The sequence below is a fragment of the Psammomys obesus genome, unplaced genomic scaffold (assembly GCF_907164565.1).
Source record: "Psammomys obesus unplaced genomic scaffold, mPsaObe1.curated_primary_1811, whole genome shotgun sequence".
NCBI classification, from domain to species: Eukaryota; Metazoa; Chordata; class Mammalia; order Rodentia; family Muridae; genus Psammomys; species Psammomys obesus.
The window spans coordinates 1,930,237-1,943,472 of record NW_026596125.1 but is presented as its reverse complement, the minus strand read 5'-3'; the positions used below and the strand labels follow the sequence as shown (position 1 = coordinate 1,943,472).

Below are 13,236 nucleotides of genomic sequence, written 5' to 3'. Positions count from 1 at the left end.
GATAGTACAACCAGTTTTCCAAAGTGCCATACCAGCCTTCCGTTTCACCGGCAACACACGCTGATGCTGACAGCAGGCTGCGCCCTTACCAACGTTTGCAGGACTGCTCTTTTTCAGTTTTGCCTTTGGGCGGGCATGTGCATTTCCTTGTGGTTTCAATTTGCAAAGCAAGTCTAGAGCACTACGGGTAGCCTTTTTCTGTCCTCAGGCCAAAATTTTTTTTTTTTTTTTTTTTTTTTTTTTTTTTTGAGACAGGGGTTCCTCTGTGTAGCAGGGCCCTGGCTGTACTTGAACTTGCTCTGGAGAACAGGCTGGCCTTGAATATCTCCCTCCCAAGTGCTAGGATTAAAAGAGTGCGCCACCCTGCCACCAGATACTTTAATTTTTTTTATACCTCCACAGGTTTTGACTTTTTTTCTTTTCTTTTCTTCCTTTTTTTTTTTCCTTTGTTAAGTTTATTAGGCTTTTTTTTTTTTTTTTTTTTTTGACAGCTTCTCACTATGTAGCCCTGGATGTCTTAGAGTTCACTATAGCACTAGAATGAACAAGGCTGGTCTTTAACTCACAAAGATCAACCTGCCTCTGCTGCCTAGGCGTAGGGATTACGGATGTATTTTGTTTTGTTTTTGGACAGGATCTTGCTAATCTCGCAGTGTCTAGAGTAGTCTGGCTTCAGACTCAATCCTCCAGTTTGCTGGGATTACAGGAGTGCTGCCACCATGCTCCGCTTTAACAACCACGGGACGTAAATATAAATACGTTTGCTTTTGTTTTTTAATCCCAAAGACATTGCCGTGGCTTTCTCCGTGGCCAAGAGCAGCGGCGGTACAGTAGGACCCCACGGCACCTACGACATCAGAACACCCTTCTCAGAATAAGGTCTCCTCAGAGCACAGAGGGAGCCCCAAGCCGGATGTTGATTGGTTTTGCCGTAGAAACGTACAGGAAGTGACGTCAGAGGAAGAGGACGCGAAGCCGGCTGAGGACCCACGTGTGTTCTGCTAACTCTTCGGCGTGGCTAGACGCGGGTGCTCTGAGCGAGTCCGAGCCTGCGTTTGGTCACCATGGGTCGCTCGGGGAAGTTGCCCTCCGGTGCGTCGGCCAAGCTGAAGCGCTGGAAGAAAGGCCACAGCAGCGACAGCAACCCCGCCACCTGCCGCCATCGCCAGGCCGCTCGCAGCCGCTTCTTCAGCCGCCCGTCAGGTAGCCGGGCCGCGGGATTCCGCCCGCCCCGCGAGTTTGACAGTTTGCGGAAACTGTCCTCTGGAGGGAAGTGACTTGTCTGGATTCTAAAGCCTCAGGGTTGGGATGCATGGCCATCACCACCTTGGGTGTGTTGGGGTGGGTGTGTGTGTGTTAGGGATGAACCCAGGGCCCTGTGCACGCTAAGCGAACACTCAACTACTAAGCCACATCTTCAGCCTTCGGGTGTCCGTACAGTATACGACCCTAGCTCTGGATGTCGCTGCGCCTTTAACCCAGGGATGCAGAAACAGATCCAGGGTTCCTTTCTCTTGGCTGTGAAAGTTGCAAGCGTACACAGGACTGTGCGGGCAGGCCGTGTTTAGAATCCAGCCGCTGGGTTGAGGGGTGATCCGAATCCTCTGGTTCCTTCAGGCAAAAGGAAGTTTGGGTGGAAGCGGGGCCGTTACTGTAACTCTGGTTCTCAGGGAAGAGCGACCTGACGGTGGATGCTGTGAAGTTGCACAATGAGCTGCAGTCGGGGACCCTGAGCCTGGGCAAAAGCCAAGCTCCTGAGACAGCCATGGACGAAGACCCGGAGGTGGCTTTCACTGAGAAGTCCTCGGGCACGTTTCTGAGTGGCCTGTCCGACTGTACAAACGTCACCTTCAGCAAAGTGCAGCGCTTCTGGGAGTCCAACTCAGCTGCTCACAAAGAGGTAGGAGATGGCTCCCGAGGTGGGAGGATGGTAGGCGGGGCACATTCCGGACTTATTTTCTTACATCTCTGGTGACAGCAGCTTCTATTTTTGAATGGTGTGTCATCTCTCTGACCCTTTGTGCTCTTTACATATACCCTCCTTGGGGAGAGTCCACTTAAAAATGTGTGTGGTAGTGTTCATATATCTTTTTATTTTATTTTATTTTGTGTTTGGATTTTTGAGACAGAGTTTCTCTGTGTAGCCGTGGCTGTCCTGGACTCACTTTGTAGACCAGGCTGGCCTCGAACTCATAGAGATCCACCTACCTCTGCCTCCCAGAGTGCTGGGATTACAGGCCTGCACCAAGGCAGCTGGCTCTCATACATACTTTTAAATTTTTTGTTTATTTTCTGAGACAAAGTTTCTCTGTGTAGACCAGGTAATCCTCAGATTCATAGATATCAACCTGCCTTTGCCCCTCAAATGCTGGGGTTAAACGTATGTGTCGTCATGCTTAGCAAAGTAGTGTGTGTCACGGCATGTGTGTTGAGGTCGGGAGACAACTTTTGGGAGCCCTTTCTTTTTCACCATTCAGGGCTCAGGGATCATACTCAGGCACTTGGAGGCCAAGTGCCTGGCTGAGCCGCCTGGAATTCCCCAGATTCCGCTTTATAAAGAACATCTCTGCTGAGTAAAATCCTTGAGGGTAGAAATGTTTCCAACATTTGTCTCCTCCACTGTACTTCACACAAGAATTTTTACATGTATTTCCAGGAACATCAGTGTTCTTCAAGTTCATAGTGAAAAACCGTGGTTAGAATATGTTTTGTTTAGTAGGAGTTTTACTTAATTTATATTTCAAAGTTAATGTTGACATTTTTCATTGTTTAAAGAAGGAATATCAAAATGCTAAATGATACAAAGTGAAATAAATAGAATAAAATGTTATAATTAGTCTCCCAACTTGATTCCCTCCAGTGGCTATTGTTAATGGGTCATTATATGTATTTCTCTACTAGGGCTGCCCAGTGGTGACAGAAAGTGAGCCACATGTATAATTTTGAATTTTTTAGAAGCTACATTTAAAAAAGAAATAAGTGAAATTAATGTATTGGTTATTTTTTTTTTTTACATTCTCTTTATTTTTTATTTCAGTTTTATTTGTGTGTGTACATGTGTACACATGTGTGTTGGTGCCCACATGGAGGTCATATCTCCTAGAGCTGGGGTTGGAGTTGCTGTGAGCTACCCAATGTGGTGCTAGGAATAAACCCTGGTTCTGTGCAAAAGCAGCTCCTAGGTGTCCAGCCCCGTCCGTCAGGATTTGTTGTCATTGTTGTTGTTTTGTCTTTAGACCAGGGTCTCACTCTATACCCCGGCCTGGCCTGCAACTTGCTGTATAGACCAGGCTAGCTTTGAGAACAAGAGATACATGGCTTTGTTTTCCAGGCGCTGGAAGAAACTGTGTGTGCCACTGCCTGATGATAAGGTCTTTTAGTCTAGCTCAGGTTGGCCTGGGTCTCACACTGTTGCCATGTTGGCCTCAGACTCACTGTTGTCTTTCTTCCTCAGCCTTTTGAATGCTGGGATTACAGATATGCACCACCATGCCTGGTTCAACTTTCTGTATATTTTTTACTAAGGTTTACTAAAATATGATCATATTTTATGTCTATTGCTCTCTAATTTTGTCTCTCACCCAACGATATTTCTAAGTTATTGTATTTTCCCTACACGTTGCTGTTTTGTTTGTTTGTTTGTTTTTAATTTTTGTTATAGGAGTCATATAGCATTTAAAGCTGTCATTTTCTGGACAGAGTGGTACATATCTGTAATCTCAGCACTTGTAAGATTGAAGCAGGAGGATTGCTGTTAGTTTAGCCTGGGCTACATAGTCAGATCTATCTCAAAAAACAAGACAAAAACAAAATAAAACCAATAACAACCAAAGAACTATTATGTCTTAAATAGTAACAGTGTATTATATCCTGATCATAGGTTCCCCTTCCTCCTCTTTTCCAAGCCCCGGCCCTTACCCTGTAATAGTATATTATAAATCCCTTGTTGCTATTTGTCTGTTCTTCCATTTTGTCCCTGGAGTGAGTAAGTGTGCATGTTCGTGCCGGTGTTTCTCTAAGAAATAGTGTCCTTGAGGTGGCATTGGAGCAGTCTGTCCTTGGGCCTCCTTTTTGCTAGGCTCTGAATGCTGCTCCCATTTGTCTGACTTGGAGCTTTATCAGGGGATCAATTTGTGAAGGAGAAAGGGAATGGGGCCACCCAGGCCAGGGTTGTGGTTAAGATAAATCATGTATGCTTTCTCCTCCTATGCAGATCTGTGCTGTTCTGGCTGCCGTAACTGAGGTGATTCGATCCCAGGGAGGCAAGGAGACAGAGACTGAGTACTTTGCTGCTCTGGTGAGTGAGTGTGATGGGGGCTGGCTGTTCAGAACAGCAGGTCATTCGGGCTATCAAGAGAAAACAGATGCCCCTGGCCTGTGGGGCCAGGCCAACCTCCAATAGGTTAAAGTGTTTCTGTTCTCTGATGGCTTGTGGATAAAGCTGGTGGGATTTACTGTCTCACCCTTGTAAGACAAAATTCCACTTTTTGTACTTGTTGTTGTTTTGAGACAGGGTTTTTCTGTTTAGCCTTGGATATCCTGGACTCGATTTGTAGACAAAGCTGGCCTCAAACTCAGATCTACCTTCCTCTGTCTCTCTGAACAGTGCCACCATGCCAGGAAAAAGTCCACTATCTTATGAAGACCATTTAGAACTGGAAAATCCTTTAGAAAAAAACATTACTTCCAAGGTGTGACCTAAGGGTTCCTATGACGCTTTTAGAGGCCATATAGGACAAGATTATTGCTGTAAGATACTAGAATACCATTTACTATCTTTATTCTCATGAGTGTACCTTAGAGTTTTCCAGAAGTTACCTGATGGTGGAGGACAGTTGGAGGGGTTATATTTACAACAGGTTTTCACTTTGTAACTCAGGTTGCTGTTGAACCCATGTCAGTCTTTCTATCTTAGTTCCAGTGCTGCGATGACTGCACAGCGCCATCCCTGCTGCGGGTTTTGTTTTCTCTTGCAGTACTGGGAATTGTACTCAGAGCTTTGTATATGGTAGGAAGGTGCTTTAAGATAGGTTAGTTGGCTGGGCTTGGTGGAACATGCCTGTAATCCCAGCACTTGGGGAGGCAGAGGCAAACGGATCTCTGAGTTTGAGTCCAGCCTGGTGTACAAAGCAAGTCCAGGACAGTCAGAGCTATTACACAGAGAAACCCTGTCTCAAGAAACCAAAAAAGAAAGAAAGAAAGAAAGAAAGAAAGAAAGAAAGAAAGAAAGAAAGAAAGAAAGAAAGAAAGAAAGAAAGAAAGAACTGAGCCACAAGGATTACTGGGACACTTAGGAGGCAGAGGCAGGTGGATCTCTGTGAGTTTAAGGCCAGCCAGGAATACACTATAGTCTTCAGAGAATAAACAAACATAAGATTACTGGGCCAAAGTTGCACAGTGGCTGAGCTTAGATTTGAACTTTATATACCATGAAGAAGGTTCTTGGTTATAACTCTCAGAACAGCACGCAGGTTCCTCCTGCCACTTGTGCTTTCATGTGTGTACTTTATTTTATCCTGTGCGTGTTATTTTACCTATTCATTCCCTCACTCTGATCCTCAGATGACAACAATGGAAGCAGTGGAGTCCCCAGAGTCGCTGGCTGCTGTTGCTTACTTACTGAACCTTGTCCTAAAGCGGTGAGTCCAGCATGGGCTTGGCGGCAAAAATACTTGGTTTTTCAGAGTGTGTGTATGTGTGTCTCCGGCTTAGTATGTTTCTCCAGTCCCACATGTTTGGTTTTTAAGATGAAAATAGGTGGGATGGAGAGACAGCTCAGCAGTTAAGAGCACTTGCTGCTCATTCATGATAACCAGGTTTCAGATCCCAGTACCCAATGTCAGACAGCTCACAAGTTTCTGTAACTCCAGGTTGGAAGGATTCAGTGCCCTCTTCTGCTTCCACAAAATGCACATGTGTAAGAACTTACATGCATCATGAGTGTGCAGGTACAATGGAGACCAGAAGAGGGAGTCAGGTTCCCTGGAACTCCAGTTATAGCCAGCTGTGATCAACCCAATGTGGGTGCTTGGAATTGAACCCTGGTCCTCTGCAAGAATAGCCAGTGCTCTTACCTGCTGAGCCATCTCTCCAGCCTTGTTTACATAGTTTACATAGTTCAGGATTTCTTGCCTAGGAAAACGTACTACCCACAATGGAATGGGTCTTCTGACATAAATTAGCTTAATTGAGACAAACCTCCATAGACATGCCTACAGGTTAACCCAGTGTAGACAGCCTCGTTAAGAGTCGCTTCCCAGGTGACTCTAGGTGGTATAAGGTTGACAATTAAAACTAACTTTTATAATGAGATGGTAAAGTTTGTGAATGTATATTCTACCACAATTAATAATAAAAAAAATAAATATTTTAAGAATATACTTGAGCGGTTGTGACCACATGCACCTGTAATCCTATGTTTGGGAGGTAAAGGCAGAGAGATCAGGATTTCAGGGTCATCTTTGGCAACATAGTAAGTCTGAAGCCAGGCTGAGGCATGAGACCTTGTCTCAAAGAGTGAATGAAGGGGCTAGGACAATGTCTCAGCAGTTAAGAGTGCATACTGCTCTTGCAGAGGATCAGAGTTCAATTCCCAGAACCCATGTGGGCAGCTCTTAACTACCTATAACTCCAGTTCCAGGGGACTCAATACCTCTAGCCTCCACAGACAACTGCACTCATGTGTTCATACCTTCACATAGATACTCATACATACACATAATTAAAATAAAATCGGGAAGAACGAAACAAAACCAACTAACCAAACAAAAAATCCAAGAGAAGGCACTTGAATGTCCACAGGCATTCTGCATCAGGCTCTAGAAGTGGCATGGCTGTTATATCCTGGAATGAATGTTGGTTCCTGGGAAAGGGCAGTGAGGCTACACAGGAAGGAGAGGAGCTTGTATGAGGCATGCTCAGGCATGGAATGTGCACTCCCCTGAGTGACAGAATGATGAGCTTCTATCATGATTGGTGATGTGCTGAATGCCTGGGCCAGCAGTGCTCTTCTCTTTGCACCAGAGCCTGTGTCAGCTGCTTTTTCTTGGCCTCTCTGGATTGACTCTTTATTCTCCCTACAGTGTGCCCAGTCCTGTGCTCATTAAGAAGTTCTCTGATACCTCCAAAGCCTTCATGGACATCATGTCTGCTCAGGCGAGCAGTGGTTCCACCTCTGCACTCCGATGGGTCAGTGCCACCTAATTCCTGAGATCAGTGAATGTGGTTAAAGCATGGGCTCTTCCTAGGGAGTGGCTTAGGCGCAACATAGATTCTCAAACAGATCTCTTTGGCCTTTTCCAGGGTTGGTGAGTCCCTGGACTTTTTCCCTGTGGCCGGTAGAGCTGAGGGGCTTTCTTACATTTTTCTTTAAGGTCCTCTCCTGCCTGGCCATCCTCCTTCGGAAGCAAGACCTAGAGGCCTGGGGCTATCCTATAACTCTTCAGGTGTACCATGGACTGTTGAGCTTCACTGTGCATGCCAAACCCAAGGTGAGACTGTTGGGCTGCTCCAGTGTGAGCCAACCTGTCTGAGCTGGGTTAGGTAGATGACAGTGCACCTCCTGGTGCAGTCCTGTTTTATTGTTTCGGTGTGTGTGTGTGTATGTGTGTGTGTGTGTGTGTGTGTGTGTGTGTGTGTGAATAGCATGTGCATGTGTGTGTGTAGATGCATATAGTCACACATACACATACATGTGTCCTGCCCTTATCATTCTCAGCCATATTCCTTTGTTCCCAGAGTCTCTTATTAAGCATGGAGCAAGGCTGGATGCCAGTGAGGCCCTGTGATCCTTCCTGTCTGCACTATGTAGTTCCAGGGTTTACAAGTGCATGCTGTAATCCATGCCTGACTTTTATATATAATATTTATTTTTATTTACATGAGTGTGCATACAAGTGTGCATGTATGACACCTATATGCAGATGTTTACAGAGGCTATAAGAGGGTGTTTAGTCCTCTGCAACTGTAGTTACAGGCAGTTGAGAACAACCTGATGGGGATACCGGAAACCAAACTCATGTCTTCTGGAAGAGAAATGAGTGCTCTTAACTGCTAGTCCATCCCACGAGTCCCCACCCCCTTCCTGTTTTTTTATGTGTGTTCTGAGGATTTGAACTCATGTATGTACAACACTCTTACCTGCTAAGCTGTCTCCTTAACCCCAAGTCCTGAGATGTTGCATTTTGTTCTTATTTGAGACAAGGTCTCACTTTATAGCCCCTGGATGACCTGGAACTTGCTATGTAGGCCAGGCTGGCTTGGAACTCAGGGATCTACCTACCTGGGATTAAAGGCTTGGGCCACCATTCCCAATTCAAGTCCTGAGTTTTTGCCTGAGATTCTGCTCACTGCTTCTGAGGCCTGTCTACTTATATCCAGACAATTAGGAACACCCCTCTCCAGCAGGAAAGCCACAGTCCACTGCTTCTGAGTCACTGCAGCCTCCTCTGTTCTTTCTACCGTGGCAGAGGAGTGGCAGTCTTGACAGGGAATCTGCCATCATCCAGGTCTAACTTCTTCCCTCTTTTTCTTTCTTTTTCTTTTTTGTTGTTGGAATATTGAGGATTGAACCTTGGGCCCTATAAATACTAGACAAGCACTGTACCACTAAGCTATATCTTCAGCCTTATTTTTGCTTTTTTGTTTTGAGAGAAGGCAGTGCGGCTGAATCACTGGCATCAGGCTACACTGCAAGGAGAAGCGCTTTAACCAAGCTATCCAGATGGCTTTGAATTTACTCTGTAGACTAGGCAGGCTTGAACTTTCACCCTCTTGTTTTAGCCTCCCCAACAGCTGGAATTATAAGCCTTTGCCACCAGTCTCAGCTCTGAGCTGGGCTCTCAGTTCATCTTGAGGCAAGTTACTTAATGTCTGAAGGCCTGGGCCTCCTAACTAAGAGACAGTTCCAGTCCTGCTACAGGGCTGTGTGGAGTCTCGGGCCTGGTACAGTCCCTGTGCTATAGCAGGCACTCAGCAAGATGGGCTATGCTGCTTCCTCAGAAATAGAAGGCTAGGAGCATATAACAAATCCCACCTCGTGAAGTCTAGGGAGTCTTCTGCCTCCTTCCTTGTGTATTCATGTGATCATTAATTCTCCTTTAAGTCACTGTTGCAATGTCACTTCGTTAGGGGGACTGTCTTTAAAAAAAATTTTTTTTTATTTGTGTATGAATATTTTTTGTTGTTTGTTAAGGTTTTGGGTTTTTGAGGCAGGGTCTCAATATGTAGCCCTGGCTGGCCTCAAAACTCATAGTGATCTGCCTGCCTTTGCCTCCTTAGTGCTAAAATTAAAAGTGTATACCATTGGGGTTGGAGAGATGGCTCAGCAATTGACTGCTCTTCCAGAGAACCAGGGTTCAATTTCCAGCACCCACTTGGCAGCTCACAACTGTCTAAACTCCAGTTCCGGGACCCAACACCCTCACACAGACAGGCATACAGGCAGAACACCAATGCATATAAAATGAAAATAATAAAAAAGGTGTATGCCATCACACCCAGAGCTGTATGAGTGTTTTGCCTGCATGTATGTATGTACAGTACATGAATGCCCGCTGCTGGTGGAGGCCAGATGCCCAGGAATTGGAGTTCAAGTCTCTGTGTGGGTCCTAGAAACTGAACTCTGGTTCTCTGAAAGAGCAGCCAGTGCTTTTAACCTCTGAACCATTTCCCCAGTTCCTGCAAGTATCTTTTACCTTCTGCTGTATATTAGCTTATTTTTGGCCTCAGGCAAGTGTTGTCTACTGCTTACTGCACCTTTGTTAACACCTAGAGCAGTGCCTGGTTTAGTGGTCCTCATGTTGCTGGGTAATTAAATGGCTGTATCCCTATCTGAAGATGGGGAACCTGCTGCTCAGAGATTGAGTATCTGGGCTATTTCAGGGCCATTTGGCTAGCCACTGAGCTTAGGGTTCTGTAATGGTATGATCTGGAGTGAATATTATATAGTAGGTGTTCCATCTGGCTGCTAGTGCTAGTAGTTGTGCCAAGCACCCAAAATAATGATCTGTCCTTGTCTCCATTTGTTTTCTGTTTAGATCCGTAAGGCTGCTCAGCATGGAGTGTGCTCAGTTCTCAAGGGTAGTGACTTTATGTTTGGTGAAAAAGTCCCCTCCCATCATCCTGCTGCTGTCTCCACTGCCAAGTTCTGCATCCAGGAGATTGAGAAGTCTGGAGGTGAGCTAGCCAGACCCAGGACAGGTGTCGGGGAAGTGGGGCCGTATAGGGAAATTAGGAGTAGAACTCCCCTTTGTCTGCCAGGCTCCAAAGAGGCCACCACCACACTGCACATGCTAACACTGCTGAAGGACATGTTGCCCTGCTTCCCGGAAGGCCTGGTGAAGAGTTGCAGTGAGACTCTGCTTCGGGTCATGACCTTGAACCATGTGGTAAGCTCGGCACAGCAAGAATGGGGGCAACAGTAGTACGGAACTCAGTAAGTAAGCAAAAAAGTCTCTGGTGCCAGGCATCATGATGAATGGCTGTAATCCCTGCTGCTAAGAGTCTGATGCTCTCTTCCCTAACCTGCTTTCACCATAAGCCAAAGACCATCCATGGTGGGTGGGGTCATCTCAGATTTGTGTGTGTGTTCAGAACAACCGTAAGGAGTTGATTCTCCCACCTTTCCATGGTTTTAGAGATTGAGCTCAGGTCATCAGATTTGGGTGGTAAGCATTTACCTGTTGATCCCTAACTTTTGCTTTCTAGTGGTCCTCGGGATTGAACCCAGGGCCTTTTTGTGCATACCTTAGCACTGAGCTGTATTTCAGTCCCTAAATCACTTGAGGTTTTTTTCCTGGTTGCCATGTCTTACTAGAGTGATAGTCTTCAGGGTGTTTGGGAGTCTAGGGGACCTGTGGGCTCCTTGTGCTTCCTTTCTAAGTCTGTGTGATTCTTGCAGCTCGTGACAGCCTGTGCCATGCAGGCCTTCCATAGCCTCTTCCATGCCAAGCCAAGCCCTAGCACCCTGCCGGCAGAGCTCAACGCCCAGATCATCACGGTGAGGCCTGATGTTGGGGGACTGTAGGCTGTAAGGAAAGTTTCCGGAAGGCACTGCCAGGGATTACTACAGCAGTGAGGACTCATGGGCTGTGCTGTCGCAACAGAGAACAGTCAAGCTTGCAGACAGGAGAAGGACCTCTGGAATTGCATCAGTGGCCATGGGACTCTTCCCTGATCTAGTTAACATGTGAAATGATTTCAGCTTGAGCAGGGCTTTTAACCTCAGATATCTGTGGTGGACTTTTAGATAAATCTTCCCAAAATTGTTTGCACAATATACACTGAAGTACATTTCACCAGAGAAGGGCTCTGACCTCAGTAAACTCCCATGAGGGCATGAGGTACCTCACTTCCACTCCTAGAGTCTTGCATTCCTGGAAAATCAGACCTGGGAGGATTGCATAGTGTCGGGGAAGCCAGGTATCTGGGGTCATCAAGAGTATAGGAGAGGGTCATCATCTTTGGGGCTACTGCTGACTGAGACTCACCTGCTTGTTTCTGTCTCACCTCTAGGCCTTGTATGACTATGTTCCCAGTGAGAATGATTTACAGCCCCTGCTAGCCTGGATTAAGGTTATGGAGAAAGCCCACATCAACCTGGTCAGGTATGGATGTGGTAGGGTCTCTCTTTAGGCTGCCTTCTGTACATGCAGATGGGAGGGGCATGAGCTAGCAGCTGGCGAGGCCATTTAGCACCAAGGCCTTTGTTTCATGGGTGAAGACCAGCTTTTATGTTAGAAAAGCCAGGGTAGGGCAGCATGGCCATTCTGTCCAGTAAAGTTCTTCCTCACCAGAGCATCTACCAGCTAGCTGTGGATAACAAGGCACGCTGACAACAGTGCCTTTTGGGCTGGACCAAAGTTTGAGCCTGATTCTGAGCTTGCTCTGTGCATTTTGGTGAAGGGGATTATCATTTACTCTTTGCAGAAGGAGGCTCTAGGGTGTCATTTCTCTCCTTTCACCATGTGAGTTCCAGGGATTGACCTCAGGTCATCGTACAAACACCTTTATCCACTGAATCATCTCATACCTGGATTCTTTGTTTTGTTTAGTTGTTGGGTTCTTTGTTTGTTTGTTTTTGTTTTTTTTGGAAGAGGGTGTGCCTCTTATTACGTTGCTCTGACTGGGTATAATAGACTACACTGTCTTGAACTCACAGATACCTGTGTGCCTCTGCCTCCGAGTGCTAGGATTAAACACATGTGCCAGCATGCCTGGACTTGAGCTGTTGAGCCTCCTGCTTCAGCTTCTTAACTTCTGGGATTACAGTTGTGAGCCATCATGCCTAGTCTTGGTGTGATCTTTGTTTATTTTTAATTTTTGTGTGTATATGTGTGCATGATGTTTGTGAGTTTATAGGTGTTGAGTACAGGTACATACATGAACATCATACTTGTGTAGTCCATAAGAAGACCTCAGGGGTCAGACCTTACCTTCCTCAACACGTGGTCTCTTTATTGTTTGCTGTGGCATATGCCAGGCCGACTGTCCTCAAATTGCCAGGGATTCTCCTGTCACCACTTCCTGTCTTGCTGTAGGAGTGCTGGGATCAGCGCTGTGCCCAGCTTTGAGAACTCAGGGGAATTAGAACTAAGATCCTTACGCTCAGGCTACAAATGACTACTCACTACTGAGCCACTCAGCAGCCCAGGTGTTATTTATGTTGTGTGTGAGAGTGTGTGTATGCCATGGCATGCATGTGACAATCAGGAGGTGACTCTTAAGAGTGGGTCTCTCCTTAACTGGTGGACTCCAGAGATAACTCCAGCCTTGACAGCCAGGGTTGGGGGACACCCATACCACTGAGCTATCTTCCTGACCTTCAGGTGTGATGATTTTTATTTGTATTCTTTGGCATCAGATTGCCTGGGTGTGTGAATCCCTGTCACTATGCTCCACTGTGTGGCCTTGGCCAAGTTAATTTATGTGTCTCTGTTTCTTCATCTACAGAATGGGAATAGAATTTAGCAATTGTGACAAAGTTGGAGTGAAGTGTCTGTTGTGATGTCAGTATTTGGTGTGTAGTGTTTCATAAGTGTTAGCAGTTATTTTGTCTGTCTGTATATACATTTAAAACTTTGGATTTAGCTGTGGAAAGTGTCAGGGCCAGACCGGAAGGAGGTATTAAGGAAGACAAGCTCACATTCTGTGTGCTAAGCTTTTCACCCCATGTTACTTCAAGGACAGTCCCTTTTTGGAATGGCCTTCAAGGAGGGCCCTGAGGAACCCTTCAGG

At 46.0% G+C, this 13,236-nt stretch overlaps 1 protein-coding gene across 1 annotated transcript in view; it reads left to right on the top strand.

Moving 5' to 3' along the window:
• The first annotated feature begins 974 nt into the window (after positions 1-974).
• The window catches only part of Rrp12 (ribosomal RNA processing 12 homolog), a 32,106-nt gene continuing 19,844 nt past the window's right edge, over positions 975-13,236 (top strand). The window contains exons 1-10 of the mRNA XM_055591664.1: positions 975-1,203; positions 1,671-1,900; positions 4,214-4,297; positions 5,563-5,639; positions 7,083-7,188; positions 7,374-7,490; positions 10,038-10,176; positions 10,261-10,388; positions 10,901-10,999; positions 11,515-11,606. Coding sequence (XP_055447639.1) covers positions 1,065-1,203; positions 1,671-1,900; positions 4,214-4,297; positions 5,563-5,639; positions 7,083-7,188; positions 7,374-7,490; positions 10,038-10,176; positions 10,261-10,388; positions 10,901-10,999; positions 11,515-11,606 — 1,211 coding nt within the window. The 5' untranslated portion in view covers positions 975-1,064. The remainder of the gene's footprint in view (positions 1,204-1,670; positions 1,901-4,213; positions 4,298-5,562; positions 5,640-7,082; positions 7,189-7,373; positions 7,491-10,037; positions 10,177-10,260; positions 10,389-10,900; positions 11,000-11,514; positions 11,607-13,236) is intronic.